The 27,068-nt window shown below is 45.1% G+C and overlaps 1 protein-coding gene across 3 annotated transcripts in view; it reads left to right on the top strand.

Annotated features, from left to right (window-relative positions):
- The window catches only part of CCNY (cyclin Y), a 126,533-nt gene that overhangs the window by 69,716 nt on the left and 29,749 nt on the right, over positions 1–27,068 (top strand). For all 3 annotated transcript variants that reach the window (XM_067702143.1, XM_067702132.1, XM_067702153.1), the window contains one exon: positions 24,762–24,836. In XM_067702143.1, coding sequence (XP_067558244.1) covers positions 24,762–24,836 — 75 coding nt within the window. Of the gene's footprint in view, positions 1–24,761; positions 24,837–27,068 lie in introns of those variants that run through there.

Here is a 27,068-nt window from a genome sequence, read left to right as displayed (position 1 = left end):
CTATTGTTAGCAGAGAAGCAGAAACAGTCTTTTTTGAAATGACTTTCACTTTGGAAGGGAGAGTGACAGGATGAGTAAGAGCTTTTCCAGATGTTATGTGTTTGTGGCCTTAGGTGGTTACACAGAGCTTCTTTTCCTGTGTATCTGCATTGTGTATGCTTCTTGTTTTCTTTATTTTAGTGCTGTATGAATATGACTTTAGCTTAAAAATTAAGCTTTTAAATGGAAAAAGCAGTAGCTTATTAGCAGAAACTTGATAGGAGTTTATCTGTCACATCTCATTCTGTTTTTTAAAATTTATTTATTTATGTATGTGTGTACGTATGTATGTATGGCTGCGTTGGGTCTTCGTTGCTGTGCGCAGGCTTTCTCTAGTTGAGGCGAGAGGGGACTACTCTTTGTTGCGGTGTGTGGGCTTCTCATTGCGGTGGCTTCTTTTCTTGCGGAGCACGGGCTTCAGTAGTCGTGGCATGTGGGCTCAGTAGTTGTGGCACACGGGCTTAGTTGCTCCGCGGCATGTGGGATCTTCCTGGACCAGGGCTCGAACCCGTGTCCCCTGCATTGGTAGGCGGATTCTTAACCACTCCACCACCAGGGAAGTCCTGTCGTATCTCATTTTAAAGTGTAGATGCCTTTTATATAAAGTTATTTTCGGTTAATGACTCACTGTAAAATTAAAGAGAAAGAAAATGTGTTTCTCTGGAAAACAAACTTGGCTTTAGGGTTTGAGATACTGAGAATGCCCAACCTTATAAGAGAATATATGAAAGGGAAAGTTTCCATTTATAGTTTTAGATAGAAAAGTTTTTAAACAGTGAAACAATTATAAAGAAAGTACGTTTTAAAATAACAGTTTAAAAGTCTGAATAAAGCAATATGAAAGTGTGCCCGGGCATAACCCATGGGCTGGAAAGGTCAGCTAGCCTCCACGACAAGCGCTAATGACCAGGTTACCTGACCAGCAGCATCGGTATCACCCCTGGTGTGTAGCGTCATGTGCTGAGGTTGAACGTTTGCAAACTTGAAGGCAGAGCCTGTTGCCCTGTGAGGGTTTACAGTGGTAAGCTGGTGAAGTGGCTCTGGTGTTCAGAGAGAATTAAGAATTCGGGATGGCAGAGGCTAAACGTCAGATGAGCAGTTTCCGTCAAGTGCTGTGGAAACGTAGAGGAAGGAACACCGTGTAAGGTCTCTGAGGTCAGAGGGTGGACACAGAATAGACCTCAGGCAGGCCTTCCAGGCCAGAGGAGAAGTGTGGACAAACTGAGGCGAAAATCAGTCTAGAGCAGGGCCAACTGTGCTGCTGGATGCCTGTTTTATAAATAAAATCTTACTGGAACAAAGCCACACCCGCCCTTTACATCTTGTCTTTGGCTGCCTTTGCTCTGTGATGTCGACGTGAGTAGCTGCTATGAAGATCGTGTGGCCCATAAAGCCTAAAATATCTAGATCTTGATGGAGAACGTTTGCTGACCACCTGGGGGTGGTTCTTGGAGAGTACATCCGTTTGTGGAAATGGAAGATACAGATACATAGGTAGAATAAATAAGGAATGCATGGTAGGTAGCCTTAAATGTTAAGCTTAGAACTTGGAAGCAGAAGCAATGTGAGTTGTTAAAGGTACATAAAATTAATTCACAGTTGATTAGTCATCAGTTATGATCAGGTTCATAGTGTGGGGAGAGAGATGGCTTTATAATTAAAAGATGGTGAAATATAATGTGACCGGAGACACATAGAAATTGCCTGGATAGGAGGAGCTTTGGTGGGAGTTAGGAAGGTCTGCCTGCAGGACTTGACATTTGAACATAGTTTTAAAAGGCTGTAAATAGGAGTTTGCCTGAAGGACAAGGACTCTTCAGCCAAGGAAAAGCCACTCAAAGTACAAGGGTGTGAAACAAGTTGATGTTTAGGGGAACAGAAGATATTGTCATGTTTGGAACATAAGGTATGAGCAGTGAAGTTGGGAGGGGCCAAAATGAGGGATGCCAGCCTGGTGATGATGGACGGTGAGAAACTACTGGAGAACTGTGGGATGGGGTCATGATCTGGGCTTGTGTTATTTTTCCCGTCATTTAATATATTTTTGTTATATGTATATGTATAGCTGGTTCACTTTGTTATACAGCAGCAACTAACACAACAGTGTAAAGCAATTATACTCCAATAAAGGTGTTTAAAAAAATTTTTTTTTACAAATTAAGTTAGATTTGTATTTTTCAAGGATAGTCCTAGTAAATCAGTGTGGAGACTTGGTGATGGAGGAGGCTAGAGGTACAGAGATATGTTGGGAGGGTATTGCAGTATCCACGTGACAGATGATGAGGACTTAAATTAGGGTGGTGGACGTAATGATGGAAATGAGAAAGGTGCTTCTAAAGACAGACAGGATAATTGACTATGTAGATTTGGATGTGTGAGAGGTAAGGGAACAGTAGGGATCAGGGAAGTTTTTAGAATTTGTGCTTTGACAACAAAGCCAGCAGTGCCATTTAACTCAGTTTGGGGTTATGGAGAAAAGAGTGTGTTTTGGTGGTGGATGAGTTCATGCCCATGGAGCAGTAAGTGGAACTGCCCCTGAGTGGTTTGCAGCATAGGTCTAGAAGTCAGTGGAGAAGCGTGCCTTGAAGAGAACATTTGGCAGGTATTGGAACTACGTAGTTGAAATTGTAGGAGGAGGTGAGTTTCCCTAAAGAGAGCCTGTAGAGCTGGAAGTCAGAGTCCCGGTGGAGCAGGGAGAGGGGTGTCAGGTTCCTGGAGGCGTGCTCTGCTCCTCTCCACCCTCCAGCCAGGGCAGACACCGCCTCCCACTGAGCCTGGGGAACCTCAGGAGCCTTCGCAAGGCACAGCACTGGGAATTGACAGGAGATGGGGCAAAATGTCCATGGTGTATGAAATACAAGGGAAGTATAAGGGTTAGAGGAAGAAAACTGCATGGAGAGACTGAGCACAGAAGCAGTAGTTGGAGCCACATCTCCAGCCACCAGAAAAGCTGCAGTCTGGTTAGAGCAAGTGTGTTGGTGGATTTGGGGATGAGGGTCGTTGATGACTTTGGTGAGAAAGGTTTCAGTTGAGAGGAGACGGAGACCATGTTTGGAGGCGGCTTGCAGCGGGGAGTGGGAGGAGAGCCTGCTTTCCTAGAAGTCCGAGCAGGAAAGGAGCTTGTGGGATGGGAATCAGAGGCGAGGAAAGGCAGAATGTGCAGGAAAGAGTTCACAACCTAGATAACTTTTCTTTTGTGCAGTAAACCTGCTGATACATTTTCCTTAGTGTTTTATTTGTAAACAATTTCAGACTTACAGAAAAGTTGGAATAGAACTAACTTTACCTGCAGTTAACATTTTGCCACAATTGCTTTATGATTTTTTCTTTCTTACATAATTTTTTTTCCTGAACCATTTGAGAATAAGTTACAGTAGATACTTTTACTTCTAAATATTTCATATTTTATGAACCTGTTACTTGTATTTATGTTGTATATAATCTATTTAGTACCCTTTACTCTCATAAGAAAAGGCTTTTGAGAAGCCTTATTGAAAAATAACCAGGACACCCCGTCCACCTCCTAAAATATTTTGTGGTTATTGCCTACTGAGAAGCTTAAACACAGACAGTTTGGGACTTGGTCTATACTATAAACTTCTGAAATACAAAATATTTTTTTAGATATTGGTCTGTGTTGATTGGTAGCTGATCAACAGAAAAAGTAGAGGGAAATGATGGCTATTTAGACCTTTTTCAAATAATAGTAAATGTTTGATTCCACAGTATAACACTGTTATTTATTGATTGTCTGACAAGTGAGCTAGATCAGTGAGGTTCAGAAGTCTTCCCTTCAAAATACTTACACGTGAAATAAATCCCTAAAATGTTGTCCTTATTTAGGCACGGAACAAATAGGCCCAGTGGAAAATGTGAGGTTTTTTTCCCCCTAAATACAGAACATTTTAGTTCATTTAAATAGTACTTAATTGTCCTAAATTCGCTGCCCCCCAGAGCACATTTGTGTGCAAGAAGTCATTCCCTTGTCCTTTCCCTGCTTTTAGTAAAAGCGTGGTGGTGCATATTTGCCATGTATAGTGTATATTTGGAACATAAAATTCACGAACAGGAATTATAAAACTGTATCAAATTGTCTTTAGTGAGCGGCTTTCCCTCTTGCCAAGGTCTTTGTTGGTGGCGAGTAGAGACAGACTGACAGTGCCAGCTGGTCCTTCTGCCCCTGCCCTCCCCCTTGTGGGGTCCGAGGCTGGTGGCCCCCCTGGATACTACCCCAGGGCTCTTCATAGTTCCTGGCTCTGCTGGTTAGAGGGGTTTTCATTCACATTTAAAAGCAGAGGATAGGAGCCATCGCTCTGGTCCTGAGATGGTGATGACGATGATTGATCACCAGTTATTTCTAACACTACGCATTCCCATTTCTTAAGAAAATATGACGAGTTCCCTGGTGGTCTAGTGGTTAGGACCTGGCACTTTCATTACTGTGGCCCGGGTTCAGTCCCTGGTTGGGGAACTGAGATATCCCACAAGCCGCCACAGTACGGCCAAAAAAAGAAACAAACGAAAAAAATCTGAATCCTAAAGAAAGAAAAGAAAAATATGACAAGACTGGAAATTAATGTAAAATTTTAATTTCTAAGATTTTAAGGATTATTTAGTAGCAGTGTTGTTTCAGTAGCTTGAAAGGTTTATAAATAATAACCCAAGTGTAGTGTTTTCTGCCACGAAATGCCAGAAATAGTTAGCGTGTCTGACACTTTGGTGAGTTTGCATGCTTCATGTGATTTCCTTTCACTGGTTTGCTCAGTCTGTTTAGCCAAGGTTGGCTATTTGTGCTGGGTCAGTAATTTTGGGAAATGTGGTTGGAACCACAGATAGTTTGATAAGGAAGTAACAGGCAGGAAACAATTGATACGCCTTTAGCCAAAACATGTAAATTTCTCCCTGGGTTTCCTTGGGGAAGAGCTCGCTGCGCTGCTCCACTCCCCAGGGGTGGTGTCCCAGCCTGCGCTCCTCTGTCCACTTGCCTCCAGCCAGTGAAGGATGGCCCTTGGCACCAGCGGGGAGCCGTGAGCCTCATTTTCATTGTCATGTGGCTGCTCAGAGACAGAAGCTGGTGCGATGCAGGCTTTGGAGGGGCAGCAGGTGGCTCAGTGGTTCTGTGATTCCTTTCTTCCTTCAGCAGGTCAGTGCCAAGTACCTGCTCCGTGTTAAACATCCTCAGGCTCAGGGGTATCTGGGAGCAAAGCAGGCAGACCCCTGCCTTTATAGAGCTCCCATGACCACAGGGGAGCGAGGAGACGCAGTACCGCTAAAAACACAGCAGGGGACGCAAGAAATTACGAGTAGGGTGTGTAGGGGTGTGTGTGGATGTAGCATCCTCATTGGCTGAGTGCCTTTGGGCTCTGACTTATCCACGTCTATTTCCTCGTTGGTAGAGTGAGGATAACAGGGTTGAGTAAGTTGTACTAAATAAGTTAATATGCATAAAGTTATTAGGACAGTGCCTGACTCACAGCCACTATGCCTTAGTGTTGTGATAATGCTTATAATGTGACCTGATTAGTCATTTTATGTAAGGTAACATCTGAGCAGACCTGAAGGATGAGGGAGCAGGCCGTGTGGATACCTGGGGAAGAACCTTTCAGGCGGAGTGGGTGTATGCCTGCTGGGTTTGAGGAGCAGCAGGGCGGCCAGTGGAGTGGGAGCAGAGGGGGCGACGGGGACCCTGGCAGGTGAGGTGGGAGAGGCCGTGGGGGACAGAGCGTGGCCCACCTGTGGCCATCGTGAGGACTTCCTCTGGGGCACCGCAGCCCCAGGGAGCGGCGATGGGGCTCCAGCCTGCTGGTGGCAGTGGGCGTGATGGTGGAGGTTCGAGCCTGGGGAGAGCTGGCAGGTCTGCCGGTGTGCTGGAGCTGCCCCTTGGTGCTTGGTGAGCGGAGAAAGCCGGGGAGGAGCCGGTTGGCCCACCTGGATTTGACTTACGTGTTAGATGGTCAGGGGTAGGAGGATGGGCAGTGGGGGAGTTCAGGGGAGAGGCCACCGACAGTGGCGTGGGAGCTCTTGCATCCAGAGGGCATTCAGCTGTGTGTGGCTGAGCTCTCTAAGCTGGGGAGTCCTGGAAGGAAGAGTGAGGGAGAGTGAGGGGGCTGCCAGAGTGGGAGCAGGAGAGGGAGGAGGGGAGAGAGGAAGAGTTGTGGGTGGTGCCCAGGCCCACCCAAGGGGCTGTCAAGAATTTAAAGTGAGACCAGCCACTGGGCTCTGCATTTTCCTGCACCTGGGGCTGGGAACAGCTGCTGGGGCAGAGGTGGAGGAGGCGAAGAGCTGGATTGAACCTGCTCTGGGGTTTACCAGAGAGTTCTTCAGAGGGTGGAAGGGCACGGTGGCAAGGAAGTATACCAGGGAGCCGTGATGACCATGAGTTGTCCACCCCGAGCTGGATAAAGAAGGAAGGAAGAGGGACTTACCTGGTGGCGCAGTGGTTAAGAATCCGCCTGCCAATGCAGGGGACGCGGGTTCGATCCCTGGTCTCGGAAGATCCCACATGCCCACAGAGCAACAGAGCCCACAAGCCACAACTGCTGACCCTGCGTGTCACAACTACTGAAGCCCTTGCGCCTAGAGCCCGTGCTCGGCAACAGGAGAAGCCACTGCAGTGAGAAGTCTGCGCACCGCCACGAAGAGGAGCGCCCGCTCGCCGCAACTAGAGAAAGCCCGCGCACAACAACAAAGACCCAATGCAGCAATCAATCAGTCAATCAATTTATTTATTAAAAAAAAAAAAGAAGGAAGGGAGGACAGGGAAGGGGTGAAGACAGCAGAAAGGGAGTAGAATCAGTGCATATGGTCTTTTTTTAAAAAAATTTTTTTAACATCTTTATTGGAGTATAATTGTTTTACAATGGTGTGTTAGTTTCTGCTTTATAACAAAGTGAATCAGTTATACATATACATATGTTCCCATATCCCCTCCCTCTTGTGTCTCCCTCCCTCCCACCCCCCCATCCCACCCCTCTAGGTGGTCACAAAGCACCGAGCTGATCTCCCTGTGCTATGCGGCTGCTTCCCACTAGCTATTTATTTTACATTTGGTAGTGTATATATGTCCATGCCACTCTCTCACTTTGTTACAGCTTATCCTTCCCCCTCCCCATATCCTCAAGTCCATTCTCTAATAGGTCTGTGTCTTGATTCCCGTCTTGCCCCTCGGTTCTTCATGACCTTGTTTTTTTTTTTTTCTTAGATTCCATATATATGTGTTAGCATACGGTATTTGTTTTTCTCTTTCTGACTTACTTCACTCTGTGTGACAGACTCTAGGTCCATCCACCTCACTACAAATAACTCCGTTTCGTTTCTTTTTATGGCTGAGTAATATTCCATTGTATATATGTGCCACATCTTTATCCATTCATCTGTTGATGGACACTTAGGTTGCTTCCATGTCCTGGCTATTGTAAATAGAGCTGCAATGAACATTTTGGTACATGACTCTTTTTGAATTATGGTTTTCTCAGGGTATATGCCCAGTAGTGGGATTGCTGGGTCGTATAGTAGTTCTATTTGTAGTTTTTTAAGGAACCTCCATACTCTTCTCCATAGTGGCTGTATCAATTTACATTCCCACCAACAGTGCAAGAGGGTTCCCCTTTTCTCCACACCCTCTCCAGCATTTATTGTTTCTAGATTTTTTGATGATGGCCATTCTGATTGGTGTGAGATGATATCTCATTGTAGTTTTGATTTGCATTTCTCTAATGATTAATGATGTTGAGCATTCTTTCATGTGTTTATTGGCAATCTGTATATCTTCTTTGAAGAAATGTCTGTTTAGGTCTTCTGTCCATTTTTGGATTGGGTTCTTTGTTTTTTTTGATATTGAGCTGCATGAGCTGCTTATAAATTTTGGAGGTTAATCCTTTGTCAGTTGCTTCATTTGCAAATATTTTCTCCCATTCTGAGGGTTGTCTTTTGGTCTTGTTTGTGGTTTCCTTTGCTGTGCAAAAGCTTTGAAGTTTCATTAGGTCCCATTTGTTTATTTTTGTTTTTATTTCCATTTCTCTACGAGGTGGGTCATAAAGGTTCTTGCTGTGATTTATGTCATAGAGTGTTCTTCCTGTGTTTTCCTCTAAGAGTTTTAGAGTGTCTGGCCTTACATTTAGGTCTTTAATCCATTTTGAGTTTATTTTTGTGTATGGTGTTAGGCAGTGTTCTAATTTCATACTTTTACATGTACCTGTCCAGTTTTCCCAGCACCACTTATTGAAGAGGCTGTCTTTTCTCCACTGTATAGTCTTGCCTCCTTTATCAAAGATAAGGTGACCATATGTGTGTGGGTTTATCTCTGGGCTTTCTATCCTGTTCCATTGATCTATCTTTCTGTTTTTGTGCCAGTACCATACTGTCTTGATTACTGTAGCTTTGTAGTATAGTCTGAAGTCAGGGAGCCTGATTCCTCCGGCTCCATTTTTCGTTCTCAAGATAGTGCATATGGTCTTGATGTGTTGAGAGGTGAAGGGGTTGGTGTGGCAGAGGGAGTTAGCTGGGAAGGTGGGAGGCAGTGGGTGGAGTCGGCTGCTTGGCCTTGAGATCAAGGAGTGTTGTTACTAGTGACCACAGGTCTGGGGTGGGTAACCATGGGGACAGGAGCCCAGGGTCAGGTGAGGACAAGGTCACAGAGGACAGGAGGTCAAGGGAGTAGAAGGTTCGCTTAGCTAGATGTTGAAATCCCTAGATATTATGGTGAAGTACCCAGGGAGAGAGGGCAGCTGGGGGTGCTGGGTAGGGCCAGAGGGGAGAAGGAATTGGTTTCGAAGGGGACAGCGAGGCTCCAGAGAAGACCCCCGACAGTGTAGGGACGTGGTGCTCAGAGCGGGGAGGTGTGGGAGCACACACAGGGCATTTTGCTGAGGAAGGACGTGTGTTTTGGGAGTTGGGAGCTGCCAGACAGTGGCGGTGGTGTGGGGCCTTCTGGGGCTGAGAGGGGATAGTGAGGGCGGCCTGGGAGCTGCAGGCTTCCTGAGTTGACTGAGGCAAGCAAACAGGAGTGGAGGGATTTTTCTGTGGAAGATGGTGGCGCTGGGGTTGCGGGATCTTGGGGAGGGTATCTTGTCAGGGGTCCGGGGCTTCAGAGCTGCCTCTTTAAATCCTGCATACTGGAGATGGAGCTGTCAGGAGGTATTACTGGGAGGTTTCTTGTTTATTTTTTGCATTTTATAAATCGGTATTTCTTAGTAAGAGATGTCTATTTTAAATATAGTGGAAGTTCATCCTCCTTAATTTTCTTCCTTTTCTCTCTGTCCTTTGCTTTGGAGAATGGCACTAATAAATGCACGGGGTCGAATTTCTTGTCTAAAGCAGATTCTGCTGCTGAAGGGAGCCTAGTGTGAGAGAGCATCGGGCTTGGGGTCTGCACGCTAGTCCTCACTTGCTGTGACCTTGGAGAGAGACTTCCTCCGGGCCTCTTCTCCTTTGTTGAAAAAGATGGTGGCAGGGGTGGGGCGTCTCAGCTATAAAATCCTTTGGTTTTAAAATTAACCCCATTCCATTTATTTATTTAAGATGATTCTTGTAATTATGATCTGCAGGTTCTTTGTTTTTAAAAAATTTACCTATTTACTGCACGTTTATATCAAATAACATTTTATACTTCCTGCTAATTAGTATTTTCTAAAAGAGTGTAATATGTAGGAGGTGCTACTGATAACGGCTTAAAGAAGACCCAGAATTAGCTTGTGTGTTTATATACATTGTGAAGTAATCTTCTCCCCCTACTTCTCCTGCTCTAAACAAGAATGAATTTGAGAGAAGGAAAGAAGAGTGATTTGCTGCTTCACAGGTGGCTTAGCTGCCTGGGCGTAGTGGTTTTGCTTGGTAGGCTCAGAGCTGGCTGTATTCTCAGCTTTTTGTGTGTGTGCTTGGGAAATTGTAACTGTTACCAAGAGCCTTAGATTCAGAATGAGTTGGTAATTTTCCATTTCTTGTTGTTTTTATGATAAATTTATTTTATTTTATTTTATTTATTTTTGGCTGTGTTGGGTCCTCATTGCTGTGTGCGGGCTTTCTCTAGTTGTGGCGAGCGGGGGCTACTCTTCGTTGCGGTGCGCGGGCTTCTCACTGCAGTGGCTTCTCTTGTTGCGGAGCACAGGCTCTAGGTGTGCGGGCTTCGGTAGTTGTGGCTCGCGGGCTCAGTAGTTGTGGCTTGCGGGCTCTAGAGCGCAGGCTCAGCAGTTGTGGCGCACGGGCTTAGTTGCTCCACGGCATGTGGGATCTTCCCGGACCAGGGCTCCAACCCGTGTCCCCTGAATTGGCAGGTGGATTCTTAACCACTGCGCCACCAGGGAAGCCCTCCATTTCTTCTTAAACTAACTAGAAAATCAGATTAGTCTAAGATGTTTTTGATATCAGAGCGCAGCCAGGGTAATAAGGCTGTGCTGAACAAATGGAAGAGTACTTGTCTGGCAGGTTGTGTTTGATTGGCTTCCACTTTTGTTGGCCCCCTCGTAGGGTCCCTTCTGAAAGGCACTCTGTGGAGGTGGTTAGGTTTTAGAAATGACATTTTATGGTATGAGTTGAGAGCAGACACGGGCACACCCAGGGGCTTCCTGAGGCCTGTCCCTCATAGATCTTGGGTCAGCCCAGGGCTGGACCTGTTACCCAGGGCCATGCACTCCCCAAGCACAGGCCTGAGTCGCTACTGACTCACCCGAGGATGGCCTGGGCAGGGGAGCGGTCAGTGCACACCTTCCCCTCCCCACCCTCACCCCCAGCAGGCAGGCATCGCCCTCTGGAACACCTGTGTCCATCCCACGGCAACTTGGGTGCAGTGCCCTCTGCCACTCTCTTTCACTCATTTTGATAGTTTTATTTCAGCTCTGTATTACAGTGCAGTGTTTAATAAGATACTGTCTTCCCTTTTTAATTCTTTAATAGTTCGAATAGTAATGTATCTCAAGAGTAGACTGATACTTTGTCTTATTCATTAGTTTAATAATTTCTGTGTTCCTACAAGAATTAATTTATATAGGGGACAGGTGAAAGAATAGGATAGAACTTGTCTTGTTGAGTGTCAAGAGAAAAGATGGTAAATAATGATTTTGCATATTGAAGGTGCAGCTGTTGGCAGTGATGTTGAAAGTGGCCTCTGAGAACAGTTTGTACTGCAGTCCACATTTGAGGCTCAGAGTGATCAGAGCGACTTGTGTGATTATTAATTTGCTCTATGACTGAGACAGTCTGTTTGTCTCTGCATATACCTTTAGGTTAAATGCTGCTGAAATGAGAAATGACATGCAGACTTTTCCCCTCCTTCTCAGATACCAAAATAGCCCTATAGTTTGTATCAGCTCTGCAGTAGTATTGGTCTTCCTTAAACCAAGCATAACCTTGCTTATCTGGAATGAAACAATATTCCTATTCAGCAGTAAATAAATATAATCTTTACTTGTTTAATTTTTAATGTTTGTCTTCCCATTTCATGGTATGAAGTTCTATCAACTCTCTTTTCCATCTAAATGACTGCTGAAGTTTCCACCATTTTAGAGTAAATTTCTTTGTTCTTTGAGGTTGGAAATTTTTTTTTTAATTGGGGTATAGTTGTTTTACAAAGTTGTGTTTCTACAGTACAGCCAAGTGAAGTAGTGTTCCTTGTGCTATACAGCAGGTTCTCATTAGTTATCTATTTTATACATATTAGTGTATATATGTCAGTCCCAATTTCTCAGTTCATCCCACCCTACCCGCCCTTTCCCCCCTTTCCCTCCTTGGTGTCCATACGTTTTGAGGTTGGAAATTTAATGGTAGGATTGAAAACTCTGTAGCACTGGTATACTTAGAAAGAGAAGCTCTAACACTCTCTCCATTTTGAATGTGCAAAATAAATATGCCCACAGAGAAAAACTGGAACATATAGAAGAGTTTAAAAAAAAAAAAAGAGAGAGAGAGAGAAGAAGCTCCTGTGCTTGCCTTATACAAAAGAAGTACTGTGAACATTTTTGTGTAGTTTCTTCTAGTACTTTTAAAAGCTGAATTTATTTAAAATGAAACCACCACCACCAAAACAATAAAACCCAAACCTGTATAGCATATAATTGTGGTGACACTGTGTACAAAATTTTGTATCTTCCTTTTCACTTAGCGTGATAAATAGAAGTATTTCCCCAATTACAAATGTGTGAGCTTTTTATAAATATTTATTTATTATTATTTTAATAGCTACACATTTTTCCTTATAGTAAATTTGCTACCTAGCTATTCAGTCCCTTGTTACCGAACATTTAGGTTATTTACAGTTTTCTTTTTCCTATTATACATAATGCAGTAATGAACATCTTCGGGCTTAAAGCCTTGTCTGCATGTGAGATCCTCTCACTAGGGTAGAATCCCAAGACTGAAGGACGTCTGCACAGCAGCCTGCACAGGACATCTGCACAGCGGCCTGGAGGAGGGTCGGCTGGAGATGCCAGTCTGCCCGCCTCTCTCAACCCCTCACAACCTTGCCCTTTGCTTGCTGGCCGGATGGAGGGAGGGGTGCTGTGCACCTCGAGCCTGCTGGGATCAGAGGCGGGCCACTGGGCGCTGTGAGGAGGAGGCTGGCAGTGACTTACACACAACCTTGCATCACTCTTAACTCCTCAGAAGGATGATACTGGTGACTCTTTTACCCAAGGGTTTCAAAGGGCCTGATGTAGCTGCAGACTCTCCCCTTCCATTGGATATAGTAACCATGGCAGGATGACATTTCAGTGAACTCTCTTGGACATTCTAATTATGGAAGAAAATACCTCTTCCCCCCACCAGGTGAAGGCATCACTGAAATCCAAGCTAATCCCTGGTAGTATTTTTCTCTTCTCAAAGGACAGTTCATTGAATCATGCAGACAAGTGACGTTTCCTATTTTCAACATAGTGACATTGGCTGACTGAAATTCAAAAATAGAAAGCAAGGATATATTTATTGATCCATGGATTTCTTGGAATGCTGAGAAAAGTATTGGCTTAAAAACCAAATTTCACGGGACTTCCTTGGTGGCCCAGTGGCTAAGACTCTGCGTTCCCAGCGCAGGGGGCCTGGGTTCAGTCCCCGGTCAGGGAACTACATCCCACATGCCACAACTAAGAGTTTGCATGCCGCAACTAAAGACTAAGACCCGACGAACCAAATAAATATTTTTAAAAAATCAAATTTCACCAAACCTGGTAGATTGTGGTAGGAAAAAATGGAATATATGTGGCATTCTCCCCTCCTCTTCTCCATCACAAGGAACCTACCAGAGGGCCTGCTCCCACTGTGCTCCCCATGGGGTCGCCGCTGAGCTGCCAGCACAGAGAGGAGGCCCAGCACCCGGGCCGCTGCCTCTACTCCTCTACTCCTCCACTTGGGCCTGAGGACGTTGGGCAGGCCCTGGAGCCTGGGGCTCAGCGGCAGTGCCTGGCTCCCTCCCTCTGGTCTCTCACCAGGTCTTGAGAGGAGAGGGTCCAGGATTAGTACTGAGCCCCTGGCTTTGTGCCATCTTATTGAACACTGTTTACTAGATTAACAAGCCAGGGAACCTGAGTACATCTGCCTCATTTCTCTTTTGCAGTCATGGTGACCGTTTTAATGGCAGACTAGGTAGGTCCTTGGCTGCATGTCCTCCTTGGCTAGGTGTCTCAGGTTTTGCAGAGGAGTAAGGGTTGTCGTGTACCCTGGCGTGTGTATGCTTGCACTCAGCACGTGCTCAGGGTTGTAAAGTTGCATTCACCATTCGCCAGCTAGTTTTGGAAGGAAGACATGTGCGTTCCCGTCCTCTCCGTGTCTCTGTGCAGCCTGGACCGGAGCCAGATGTGCAGCAGGGCTGAGCACTCAAATGGAGCAGAAGAGAGTTAGCACCGAGCTTCTCTCATGCTGGGCTCACTGCCTTAGTATTGATTCAGCTTTAGAAACGAAATGGATTGTTTAAACCTTTTTGGTTTTGTGATTGTTTAAATTCAAGTTTTATTAAACCAGGCAGGAGGTCTGATGGCAGGATTCTGAGGCACATTCATTTGGATCTTCCGGTGCGGCTTTTCTGAATGCAGATCTTGTCCATCTGGCTGCCTGTTATCCATCCCTCTGAAGCTTGACAGACTTGATTAAATGCAGAACGACTCTGCCTTGGCAGTTGCATCTCAGATTTTATCGTTAGTTATGCATCCCATTTCCTTGTGTCTGAGGTGACCCTCAGAGGCCACAGTATTCCCTTTCTTTCTATTTCCCCCAGAATCGAGATGTTCAAAAGGCAGGTTGTAGTTGTAGGTTGAGGTAGGAGGTAAATTCTAGATTTAACCTTTTCTTCCTAAAATATAAGCTATATATCAGGTCTGAAAGTGAGGAAAATACCGATGGGTGATGATCTCACTTGCAGACGTGACTATGAATTTGACCGCCAGGAATCATAGAAGTGCTCTAGATGACACATTGGGACGGAGAAAACAATCTTCAGATCCTGCGGGATAGAAGTGGCTGTAACAGAGGTGGAGTTGCTCTTCCTCTGTCATCCGTTCTGTTGTGCTGTCTGACTCAAGTAGGGGCCAGGTCGTTCCTCTCCCCTCTGACAGTCCTGGGGTGCTGCACCCTGGTGCCCACATCCTGGTGTGTCACCCACCCAACAGGTTTTCTCACACGTAGGTTCCACTGTATGTCTCCTGAATTGTATCTTCTATTTTCCTGTCTTTGGTGTGATATCCTTTTATAATCTTGTTTTAGTTTTTTATTTGTTTTATTTAGTTTCTTTAAGTGCTTTCAGATAATTCCTGATTTACATAGCTGTGATTTCTGTTTTTAGCACTTTCTTCATCTGCTTCGGGTGTAACCCTCATTTACATGGCTGGTGGTGGCTGCCTTTGGGGGAACACTTGGTGTTACTTGGTGAGAATTTGATCTGAGGATCTCTTGCCACCCTCTTGCTTGTGTTCTGTGTTCTTTGTGGCAAGTATGGGCTTTCAGTGGTTTTGTGTTTGAAAGAGGAAATAATGTCTGATTTGTTAATGGGAAATCTCAACATTAGTAACTTTGTCCCTGATGTTATTCGATCCCGCCTGCTTCTAAAATGCATAAGTAAACCTTTTTTGTGGGCTGAATGTTCTTTGTGCGTGTATGTTTTTATCCCCAGCGCCCCCCTCTCCCCCCACCCCTCACTCTACACGCAATGTAACTTGCTTCCCAGCAGCCTCAGCTCTCTCTTGGGCTCTCCATGGCACTGCCCCTAGCAGAACACTTGTCACTGCCCCAGCCTGTCTGCTTCCCCCACCCCCAGACCTAAACACTGGGGGGCCGCAGGGGCTTTCGCATTGTATTTCTTGCACACGTCGAGTTGATTCTCAATATAAAGATTTGTCAACTGTTGAATAAAGTAATAACGGGGACTCAGATGTCTCTACTAGCTTTCAGGGTGTCATTTTGGACACTTTTTAATTGTCTGCAATAGCCAATTTTATCAGTGTTGCCCATACTAGACCTAGTTATTTGCCTGATACTAAAATATCAACGTTCCAAGTGATGTTTTTCCTGTTTCAGTGATAGCGCTAATTCATGCCTCAGGAGGATCTGGTTGCTAGGAGATTCTTTTTGAATTAATCTACATATGAGTTGATGCTTGGTCCTTGCCAGTTTTTCTTTTCCTTTTTCTTTCCTTTTTAAAAAAGCTGAAAAGAGCTACTTCACTTGATCATTCTTTTATGTATTTCCATTATTCAGCTTGTTTGTTAATTATTGTTGAGCATTTGGACTTTGTACACAGGGTTCCTGTCCTCAGTTGGTACTGACTGGAGGGGATGAAGACCCCACTCAGCCTTTAGGTGGGGCCCCCGGATCCCACTGGCTTTACCGTGTCCTGTCTCTGATCATCACAGGACCCAGTGGCCTGTCAGAGCGTTCCTGTTACCATCATCCTTATTTATTGAGACTCAGAGAAGTAACATGATTTGCTCACCAGAATTCAGTCTTCTAGTTTTCAACTGTACATTTTTTATCTTGTTCTCTGCTGGACTTTAAATACTGCAATGTACGCTTATTTTATGGTCTGTAGCCAGCTCTGTTACCGCAGGTTCTCTAGGGCCAGTCTCGCCATTTGTTGTGTCTCTTGACCCTTGCTTGTGATGGATCGTTTCCTCTGTGTCTTGCCGTTTGGGATGGTGAGCCTGTCTTCAGAGGGCATCGTCTGGCGGGGTTCAGGGACGCAGGCTTCTCCAGAGCGGTTTGCAGTTACTTCTGCCAGGCACCCAGGGATCTCACTGGCATGTGACCAGTTTGGTGTAAATTTCTTGTCACAGGGTTCCCTGCACTACACATGCAGAGTAGAGGGGAACTCCAGACCATGTTAGAGATACAGACAGACCTGTGGTTACCAGTTACTGGGGTGCTGGGAGACATTTCTCCCACTGAGGCCCAGCTCCTTTTTCATCTGGGTTCATAGATAACTTTTTTTTTCTAATTCAGTTTTTGTTGTAATTGTAGCTCTTCGAGGGTTCCAGACATATATAAAAGCATCTTTTCTAACTTGTATCCACTCTACTGGCTTATATCCTATCCTGCAGGACATTAAAACAAGGTGACTTCCAAATCAAGACATTGTTAAGTAAAGAGGATAGAATTAGTAATTATACCAGGGTAATAGATGTGAACCAAGACGTGTGGTCACCTTGGTTGAAGCCCAAGACCCAGCTCACAAAGCTGGGAAGCCTTTGTTCTGCCGGAAGACTCCAGTTCTCTTTTTGGTTAGAGCCTCCGGCCATTTCCCTAGCTACACACTCTAGGCTTTTAAATGGATGTCTTATGTTTTATCTCACATTTCTAAGTGCTTGTAGTGTGAGAGCTTTTAGGTCATCTAGTCTGCTGCATTGGTGGAACAATCTGTCTTAACGTTTAACAATCTTAAACGTTAGGATCTTTCTCTCCTTTGGTTCATGTTAACACAGAATATTTGAAAGAGACAGTGGAAAGACTGGAGAGAGGGTGAGGGACGGACAGAGGAAACATATGGGGAGAGAAAAAGAGTGAGTAGAAGAGAGACTGAGAGACAGGTTGGAAAGAGGGAGATGGAGAGACAGACAGAGAGCACCTGAATGGGAGTCAGATGTGTGTTCACAGAGAGGTGCACACAGAGACACATACGTCCCGGCGCAGACCCAGGCTGAAAGGGGTGCACCCCGGGACATGTACTCACGGATCAACGTGGAGAGTGAGAATGGAAAATAACCCAGTCTGAGTGTGTTAGAATAATCGTAAAGAATCGTAAAGAATAAACGTGAAGTCGGTGGCGGGGGCGGGGGTACAAAAGATGGCTTTGGAATTAACTGGAATTGTAGTAACAGCAGTTTGCTGCCACGGCACCAGCTACAGAAGTTATAAACAGGGATGCTGATGTGGGCGCCTGGGTTTGGGGCTTGCCTGGTGGCGACTGCATGGAGCAAACCAGGGGGCCGAGCTCTGTATTTTGGTCTCATTGGCCCTAACGAATGGAGATAATCCCTGATTTTCAGGCAGTGGGTCAATAGTGACTAAAAAATAAAAGTAAGCCAATCTCATTTAAAATCAACAGGCGTTATTTGTTGATTTTTCATCATTGCTTTGCAGACCCTAGTCACATTTAGCAATATGACTACCTAAAATTGAAATTAAAAGTTTGAGATTATGACCATGTCAAATATTTGTCTACAGATAGGAAACAGACCTGATGGAATCATCTTAAGATTAAGTTTGGGATTGTTAGCTGACCACAGTTGGCCTTCGAATCTAAGTTGACTTTCTACCACGGAGTTCCCCAAACTATCAAGGGATCACAGGATCCTTGAATCCTTTGGGCTCTACTCACTGATTGTCGAGGCCGAAGTGAACAGCCCATCTTTTGGATGATTTGTTGGAACAGTGATCAATCTGGGGCTGGCAATGCAGAGAAAGGAGGTAGGAGGTAGGAAGTCTCTGATTTTGCAGGTTGTTTTTTTTTTTAAATAAATGTATTTATTTTATTTTTGGCTGCCTTGGGTCTTTGTTGCTGCATGTGGGCTTTCTCTAGTTGAGGCAAGCAGAGGCTACTCTTCGTTGCGGTGCGCAGGCTTCTCATTGCGGTGGCTTCTCGTTGCAGAGCACGGGCTCTAGGCACGCGGGCTCAGTAGTTGTGGCGCACGGGCTTAGTTGCTCCACGGCATGTGGGATCTTCCCGGACCAGGGCTTGAACCCGTGTCCCCTGCATTGGCAGACGGATTCTTAACCACTGTGCCACCAGGGAAGCCCCAGGTTGTTTTTTTTTTTTTTTTTTTTTTCCTTTTGCGGTACGTGGTCCTCTCACTGCTGTGGCCTCTCCCGTTGCGGAGCACAGGCTCCGGACGCGCAGGCTCAGCAGCCATGGCTTACGGGCCCAGCCGCTCAGCGGCATGTGGGATCCTCCCGGACCGGGGCACGAACCCGTGTCCCCTGCATCGGCAGGCGGACTCTCAACCACTGCACCACCAGGGAACCCCCAAAGGTTGTCTTTTATGTTTCCTCGTCTATCCAAATTAGACCCAGCACAGTTTAGGCCTTGCTGCACTGTTCTGTTTTCCTTTTTTCTAAATTTCCAAACCATCAGTGATGGATTATGACTCCCACTTATCTTAGGCATTATTTTATCACACGGATCTTTTATAGCATTGGTGCTGTTTTAGAAGCTGAGATGAACAATGGTGTGACATCTGTGGAAAGGACAGAAAAAACTACATTATGTGGCATGGGAGAATATAGTCATCCCTTGGTATTCACTGGGAATCGGTTCCAAAATCCATGGACGCTCAAGTCCCTTATATAAAATGGCATAGTATTTGCATGTAACCTACCACATCCTCCTGTATACTTTGTCTTCTCTAGATTACTTACAATACCTAATACTATGTTAAATTTTATATAACTAATTGTAAATATGCAATATAAATGTTATACAAGAAGTTGCCTATGTGTGGCAAATTCAAGTTTTGCTTTTTGGAACTTTCTGGAATTTTTTTTTCCAACTATTTTTGACCAAAGGTTGGTTGAACCCATGGGTGCAGACATGGAGGGCTGACTGCATTGTTAATTACACTAGGTTCCCAGCTGTTAGAATAATTTTCACTTTTGACTAAAGGAATCCTATCATGCCTTTTACTTAGCTGAAACATGGACTGAAAGCAGTGTGACTGAGTATTTCTGTTATCACCTGATAGTCTGGCAATAGAGTCTTAGAATGTTCTGTTAGTATTTTAATTTGACATGTGTCTTAGTAAGTATCATCAGCATAAAGAAGTGGTTCCAAACTGCTTCCTAAGCATTAGGTTGAAGTCAACCCTAGGAATTCTGTCACATTTCCTAAAACTGCCTTTTCTCGCTGAAGTACCCCCGCCTCAGAGGCTGGTTTATCTTGTCATGATGGATCATCTTGTCATTGTAAGAGGTAGGAGGACCTCTGTCACCAGCAGGGAATGCCGAAGTTGTGAACGTCAGGACCCCTTAGGGAGCAGAGATTGGATGACGGAGGTTTAACACATTTAACTGTCTCCAGGTTTGACGTGTGTCTTCAGCACTGAGCCAGATGCTGGGGCACACTGTTTATCAGTACCCTAAAATTTTAATAGCATTGTTTATGGGGCTCCTATTTTGTGGCGCGAGTCCTGCTTATTGCTTTTTGTTGCATAACTGCTATTCTCACAGCACTCCTCCGGGTAAGGTGTTACTCACCTGCTTTATAGCTGAGGGAATGAAACCTGGAATAGGATGGCAGTTTGCCCGAGGCCATAGAGCTAGCAGATCTTATATATATCTTATCACATATCTTATCACATATCACATATATATATATCTTATCACATCTAGATCTTCCACATTATAAAACGTGTTACTTTTACTCCACCATTTGAGCTTCTCCTTGGGGAATGAATGATTCCTAGAACTCCAGGATTGTCAGCTTTCAGCTTTCAGCTTTCCGGATGTGGGTTTTAGAATTTATATTCTTGATGGTCTTCCATCCTTGTTGTTTTCTTTACTGGTACTTCTCACCTTCAGCTTAGAAGGATACTCTACTAGATCAGGGACTTGATCTGTTTTGTTCAATTCTGTATCTTCAGGATGTGGAACTCAGCAGTACCTGGTACCCAGAAGATGCTCAGTGATGGTTTGTTGAATGAGTGAAAAGTGTGGCAGGTTGGACTGGCCTTGACCACCCCCCAGTGGTGATATTCGTGGTATCTAATAGGATGCTCATTTACCCCTCCACAGTTAATTATGAAGGCATCTCTGAGACAGAAATAACATGTGATGCATTATGAAGGCATCTAAATACATGTTTTGTCTCACCATTAATTGACTATAGCCCTTTGAAAATGAAGAATGCATTCTGATGACCATGAGATAGTTTGTGTGGAGAACTGGAAAGGTAAAGACACAGACATGGTTACCACGCCAAAGTAGTCTTTTGGTATCAGCAGGACTGAACACAATGCCTGGCGTAGAGTTCAGTTTAACCGAATTCAACTGTATAGCCTTGCCAGGGGGAAAAAAAAAGCAGTGTAAAATTTTTGACTCTTAGAGTCCATTGCTTTGTTTGAGAGCTTTTTTGTTTTGTTTTGTTTTTTAGATGTTGGGGGTAGGAGTTTATTAATTAATTATTTTTGCTGTGTTGGGCCTTCGTTTCTGTGCGAGGGCTTTCTCTAGTTGTGGCAGGTGGGGGCCACTCTTCATCACGGTGCGCGGGCCTCTCACTATCGCAGCCTCTCTTGTTGCGGAGCACAGGCTCCAGACGCGTAGGCTCAGTAGTTGTGGCTCACGGGCCTAGTTGCTCCGCGGCATGTGGGATCCTCCCGGACCAGGGCTCGAACCCGTGTACCCTGCATTAGCAGGCGGATTCTCAACCACTGCGCCACCAGGGAAGCCCTGAGTGCTTTTGTTTTAAGCACACTACTCTCTTTCTCGCAGGATTTGGTCAGAATCTTCTTTCCTCATTGTTCACTAGCTGGTCCTGTGCACTAGTGGTGACTAAATTGTAAGTCATCCTGTAGGCTGTGCTGACCTTCCTACAGAGCTGTTGGCCCCCATGTGTGTCACCACCCAGCTCATCTCGGGGTCTTTCAGGGATGGGGATTCACTCTTCAGTAAGGGCAGTGACGTCTGTTCATACGACACTGAAATGGCACACAGCCAAGTAAATATTTACTTATTTGTTTATTTGTTTTTGACTGCGTCGGGTCTTCGTTGCTGCGTGCAGGCTTTCTCTAGTTGAGGAGAGCAGGGGCTTCTCTTGTTGCAGAGCACGGGCTCTAGGCGCGCGGGCTTCAGTAGTTGTGGCTCGCGGGCTCTAGAGCACAGTCTCAGTAGTTTGTGGCGCACGGGCTTAGTAGCTCCGCGGCATGTGGGGTCTTCCCGGGCCAGGGCTCGAACACGTGTCCCCTGCACTGGCAGGTGGATTCCCAACCACTGTACCACCAGGGAAGTCCCAGCCAAGTAAATATTTAAAATTTATAAGTTACTCCTCTTCTGGGTGGGTTAGTACTCAGGTACTTCAGGAGCTCGATGGGGGCAGGTGGGAGCTGTGTGTGCTCTGGAAAGGCCCGTCTGGGGGAGAGCTGGGGCACTGGGAGTCTCCAGGAGGGACTTGGGGGGCGGAGGAGTACTTGACATGGTGGTGACTTCAAAATAGGTACTATACTGTCAGAACCGACTGTAGCAGAGTGCTTTATTTCATCCATAATCTCTAATTTTAAGCATAATAGCCTGTGAATTTCTTCTTTTTAATTCTTGCAATTCAGAAGCATCCCTGAGCCAACGGGGAGCGTCGCCTTCCTCGGAATGTGCTCCAGTTTAGTTTGTTGTGCCCGATCCCTGACTGCAGCGTGGGGACTTATTTCTTCATGGCTAAAGTAGCGGTTTATCATGACTTCGGAGTGTAAGTTTGAGTGACACAGCAGGTTTATTTTGCTTGGCTTGTGAGAAGGCTGCCTTTTCCCATTTTTGTTCCCCCCAAAGTTGGAGTTCCCTTGCCAAAGCACACACTGTGAATAACTTTCTGTATTCTCTTCAAGGTCTGGGGCTGCTCCCTGTCTTAGGAAACACCTGGCAGTTCCTTGTACCTTTGTTTGGTGCCATTTTGCATATTTAAGTCAGGCTAGGTAATCGGCCTCTGTGGCTGGCCCTCCTTCACAGCAAGGGCGCCCCGAGCACTCTGTCCCTTCAGGCCTGGCCTGCACGAGCTTGGGAACTTGGCCTGTTGGCTTGCACCTGGGCGTAGGGTTTACTGTGCACGCCACAGTTATGGAATATGAATCTGCTTAGGATTGGAGAAAATGCACACCAACTTGCTGTTAAATCCTTTTGTAAGTAATGTCCTGGCAGCTCATGAGATGTTGCCCCCTAACAAGTGTAAACATTTGGATGTGCTTTCACATAAAATTTAACTGATGATCTGTTTCCCTCAGCAACATTGCATTGCCCTGTGTCCAGAAACAAGTCCTTGATTTTTCTCTTTGTGGAAACTTCCTGGTTATCTCATCTAGGATCTAGATCCTAAAACTTAAATTCCAGGGAGAACTTGGAAGCCAGCTTTAGGGGCTTCTGGATTTCCTTCCGCATCAGCCTCTACCTCCCTCCTGTTCCAGGCTCCAGTCCTTTTGGGGCACTGGGGATCTGAGCAAGGTCTGGCCTAACAGGGACGGTGGGGAAACTCTGGACTTGCCGCTGGAGACCACAGCTCCCAACCCACGTTCTGTTATCACCCCGCTCGACACTTAGCTCTCTTGGCCTCACTCGCCTCATCTGTGACATCACGTCAAGCCCAGAGCTTGAAGGCTCCTCTGAACTCTTCCTGACTTGCTCTGTATCATTGAATGGGTAGAAATGATACCTGGCCTGTCACCCATTCAGGAAACCACCCGGGACATAAGCGAGCATTCTGGTCAGGCTCCTCACAGACTCATTTTTACCAGAAATTTCTGGCCTAACTTTATCTAGTACAAATGGAAGCAAGTTTGAAAAATTGTTTCCTCTGTCTTTCTCCTTCCATCAGAATCCCTTAATGCCTTCAGCTGTGAAACCACTATATATAACTTTAATACTTGTTACAGAAGAAGGACCAGATAATAAAGATAGCGTTTGCGATTCAGATGTCGCTTTCCTCAAGCCCCCAGCGGGAGGTGAGCGGCTGTAGTGCAACGAGCCATCGGCTGATGTAGGAAGAGGCCTCACCTCAGAGGTCTGCCGAGGGGTCTCTGTGACAGGTGTTGCCTCCTGGATACATGTGGCCATCCTTGTTTTTTCTTTCCTTTTATCTTTGACTGGATTAGCTATTAAACTAAGGATAGATACCATCTGGTTTTATTGGTGTTGATTAGATTTCTTTGCAAATTTACTGAAGTAATGGAACTCAAAATAGTTTTCATTCTGATGTTGGAAGCTGATTTGAAGACCATTCTGACTTTCCGGGTTTTTTTTTGTTTTTTTAATTTATTTATTCATTTATTTATTTATTTTTGGCTGTGTTGGGTCTTTGTTGCTGCGCATGGGCATTTCTCTAGTTGCGGTGAGCAGGGGCTACTCTTTGTTGTGGTGCGCGGTCTTCTCATTGCGGTGGCTTCTCTTGTTGCAGAGCACGGGCTCTAGGCACATGGGCTTCAGTAGTTGCGGCACGTGGGCTCAGCAGTTGTGGCTCGTGGGCTCTAGAGCGCAGGTTTAGTAGTTGTGGCACAGGGGCTTAGTTGCTCTGCAGCATGTGGGATCTTCCCAGACCAGGGCGTGAACCTGTGTCCCCTGCATTGGCAGGCGGCTTCTTAACCACTGCGCCACCAGGGAAGTCCCTCCATTATTTTTGATCTTCTCTCTTCCCTCCTCTAACTTTATTCTTTTGTTTTGCTTAGCCATTCTTTCCCTGTGGAATCTTTTTGTTTTTGTTTTAATTGGAAGAACTCTTCTGTGATCGGATTCTAATTGTTTATACTGGACTGACAAGCCTGTAGCCCTTGGAGACTGTTCTAAGGCAGGATTACAGAGCCACTTGCCAGTGGGGGAAGAAGGGGTACGAAGTGAGGCAGAGGGTGAGGACTGGGCGCTTGGGGGCGCTGGGGTCTCAGGTCCTGTCAGTTGTGACTGCTGTGGTGGGGCCTGGTGTTGCCAATGATCTGATTTCTCAAGAGGAGCTGGAAACACAGACCTTCTTTTTTCCTTTGTGGTCTGTGTTTGAAATGTAAAAATCATTATCTATTGGCTCAAATTTTTTACAAAGGAAAGAAAATGAATGAGTCAAACAAAACTTACATCCATGGCCCAGGTTATGCCCACAGATGGCCAACTTGAGCTTTTGCTCTAAAGGATTAAGTTTTCAGAAAAGGACAGTCTTGATTAAGCAGAGTGTGTAGATGCTGATTTGGCTGAGGTATTCTGTTTTAGTCACTTTAACAAGGAAATATCACTCGCTTAACTGGGGGTTTAGATGAGTCAGTTGTAGCACATAACTCTCCTTAATTACGTGTTAGGACTTTGTCCTGCTATTCTGTAGTATCCTGGGTGCAGAGCAGACTTTTAAAAAGAAAATGGAGTTTTCGGCTAATAGATCTCCAGCCAAGTGTCTAATTTTTTGTATGACTTTCTCAAGTTTCTAAATAGCAGTGTTCTCAGTTGAACCTAGAAGAATCTGTTAGCACAGTAACTGTTGGTTTTTTCCAGAATCCTTGAATGTATTAGTAATTTAAGATTGAAAATCTTGACTCCCTTTAGTTATCAGATGGATATTCATATATTTTCTTTTTCTTTCTTTAAAGATTTGAACATGGAATTCAATCCTTCAGACCATCCTCGGGCCAGCACAATATTCCTCAGTAAATCTCAGACGGACGGTAGGTTACTGATATATTTATGCTTCTTTCTTTTTTTTTTTAAAGAAGACTTACGTTGGCAACTAGCCTGTCTTGATTTCCCAGGATAAAAATAGAATCCCCTTTAGTGACCCCTAAGGATATTGTTTGGTGGTGGTTTCCTTGGGGTTTCTTTATTTTATAGTTATGCTTTTAGAATTTACTGTTTGAAGCAACTGTCCTCATTTTGCCAATCAGCTGGATTGGTTCTAAGTAGTTTCTACCCCGAGAATCAGAAATTTTCCTTTAAAAATTGATCTTTGCATAAATTCTCTAAAGATCAGAAGAATTAGTATGTAAAAGAAGGTATAATATAACCCTAAATTAAAGCGCCATTGTCTCTGTTGTGTCATTTGAGAACCGAATTGAGCCTGTACACTAGGGGTAGATGTTTTCTTTCTGTCAGACTCCTGCTAACCAGTTTGTTCTGTGGCATGGAATTTCTCCTGGGGGATTTTCCACTCTTTTCAGCCCTTGGCTAATCTCACTGTAAAGGAGAGAGAAAACACACAGTATGGTGAACACAGTCTCTCAGTTGGATTCCTGTAGAAAAGAGTAGCGGAAGGGGACTTCCCTGGTGGCGCAGTGGTTAAGAATCCGCTTGCCAGTGCAGGGGACACAGGTTCGATCCCTGGTCCGGGAAGATCCCACATGCCATGGAGCAACTAAGCCCGTGCACCACAACTGCTGAGCCCGTGCGCTTAGAGCCCATGCTGTGCAACAAGAGAAACCACCGCAAGGAGAAACCTGAGCACCACAACTAGAGAAAGACTTTGCACAGCAATGAAGACCCAACGCAGCCAAAAATAAATAAATTTAAAAAAAGAAAAAAAAAGAGTAGTGGGAGGAATTTGTTAAATGATGATACAGTGATGAAGATGTTATATTACAGTGCTGGAGCCCTAGTGATTCTAGCCCTGACTCTTTTGGCAAATTGCTCAGCTCTAATTTTGACGGAGTCCTAAACTGACTAAAAAATAAACATATTTAAGACAGTAAGTTCATTTATAAGAACTGATAACTCCTCAGTTATGGTTAGGTGACAACTTTGATGTAGTATAATGCTGATATAATATTGGCGCTCTTTAATTAAGCAGGCCACTGACTTGATTTGAGAGAATTTGGTGCATTTATTAAAAAAACGGTGTTTCCAAGAGTGAGAATAAGTCATCGTAGGTATCAAATACTTGTGAAATAAGTTTAGAACATATTGGGTAAAAACAAAACAAGACATTTTTTCTTCACCTGGTGAAGTGGGAGCCCATTGGGAGGGGTAGGTATTGCCAGGCAGGAAAGTGGCGATGGGGTGAGGGTTTGGGACAATGAAAAATGGGAATCAGAAGCAATTTTTTGCGCTGAATGTAGTGCTGTGAAAACAAGTTACACGACTGGCATATTTTCATATTTGGTTCTTGCTTCCTGTGAATTTAGGGTACAGACCAACATCAGTCAGAAATTTTTCTACCTAGATTTGTGTGGAATGGAATTAGAGCCTCTAAGTAGATGACACATATCTTGGTTGCCACCGGGAGAGGGATGGCAGGATTCTCTGACCTAACAGCGTCCCCAGGTGTAGCTTCCCCTTCACCTCTGCTCCACCTCTCGTTCCCTTCCTCTCCTGCCTGGATCATCAGGGTATCAGTGACTCTGATCCTTCTGTTTTTTGCTTCAGTTTCTCAAGTGCTGGCTCTTTCCTTTCAGTGTAAACCTACTTGGGTCTCACAGGTTAAAAACAAGAAAAGGAAAAATAACTGACACCGTCTCCTACCTGCCGAGTGAAAGCCCTGGTGCTGCCTCCTCCTTCCCTTTCCCTTTGCTTTCCCACTGGCCTCCTCCTCCCTCCCCCCATTCTGTGGCGTGACCGCTGAGGCTGCTGAGGACACGGCCTCCGGTGGCTCCTGCTCTCGTGTGGCACTTGCTCACACAGGCCGTATTGCTGAAGACAAGTCCAACTAATGAACACTTGCCTTATAGATGATGAAAAGAAATGGGTTTTTTTAAAATAGGTAAATTTGGTAACTTTAAAGACTTCATGCTTTGGTGAGTTGATCACAGAGAATTGGCTATTTGGAAATGGGTCCTGAGAAACCCCCTGTTTCTTTAAGGTGCTTCTCAGACATCTTAATCAGCTTCTCCGTTTATCCCTTTGATGTTAGTGTTTTCTAGGGTTATGTGCTTTTACCCTCTTATCTTTTTGGCCTGCGCACAGCTCCT

This window comes from Pseudorca crassidens, chromosome 1 (genome assembly GCF_039906515.1).
Source record: "Pseudorca crassidens isolate mPseCra1 chromosome 1, mPseCra1.hap1, whole genome shotgun sequence".
Lineage (NCBI taxonomy): Eukaryota > Metazoa > Chordata > Mammalia > Artiodactyla > Delphinidae > Pseudorca > Pseudorca crassidens.
The sequence above is the reverse complement of the archived record's forward strand: the minus strand, read 5'-3'. Positions and strand labels throughout refer to the sequence as shown.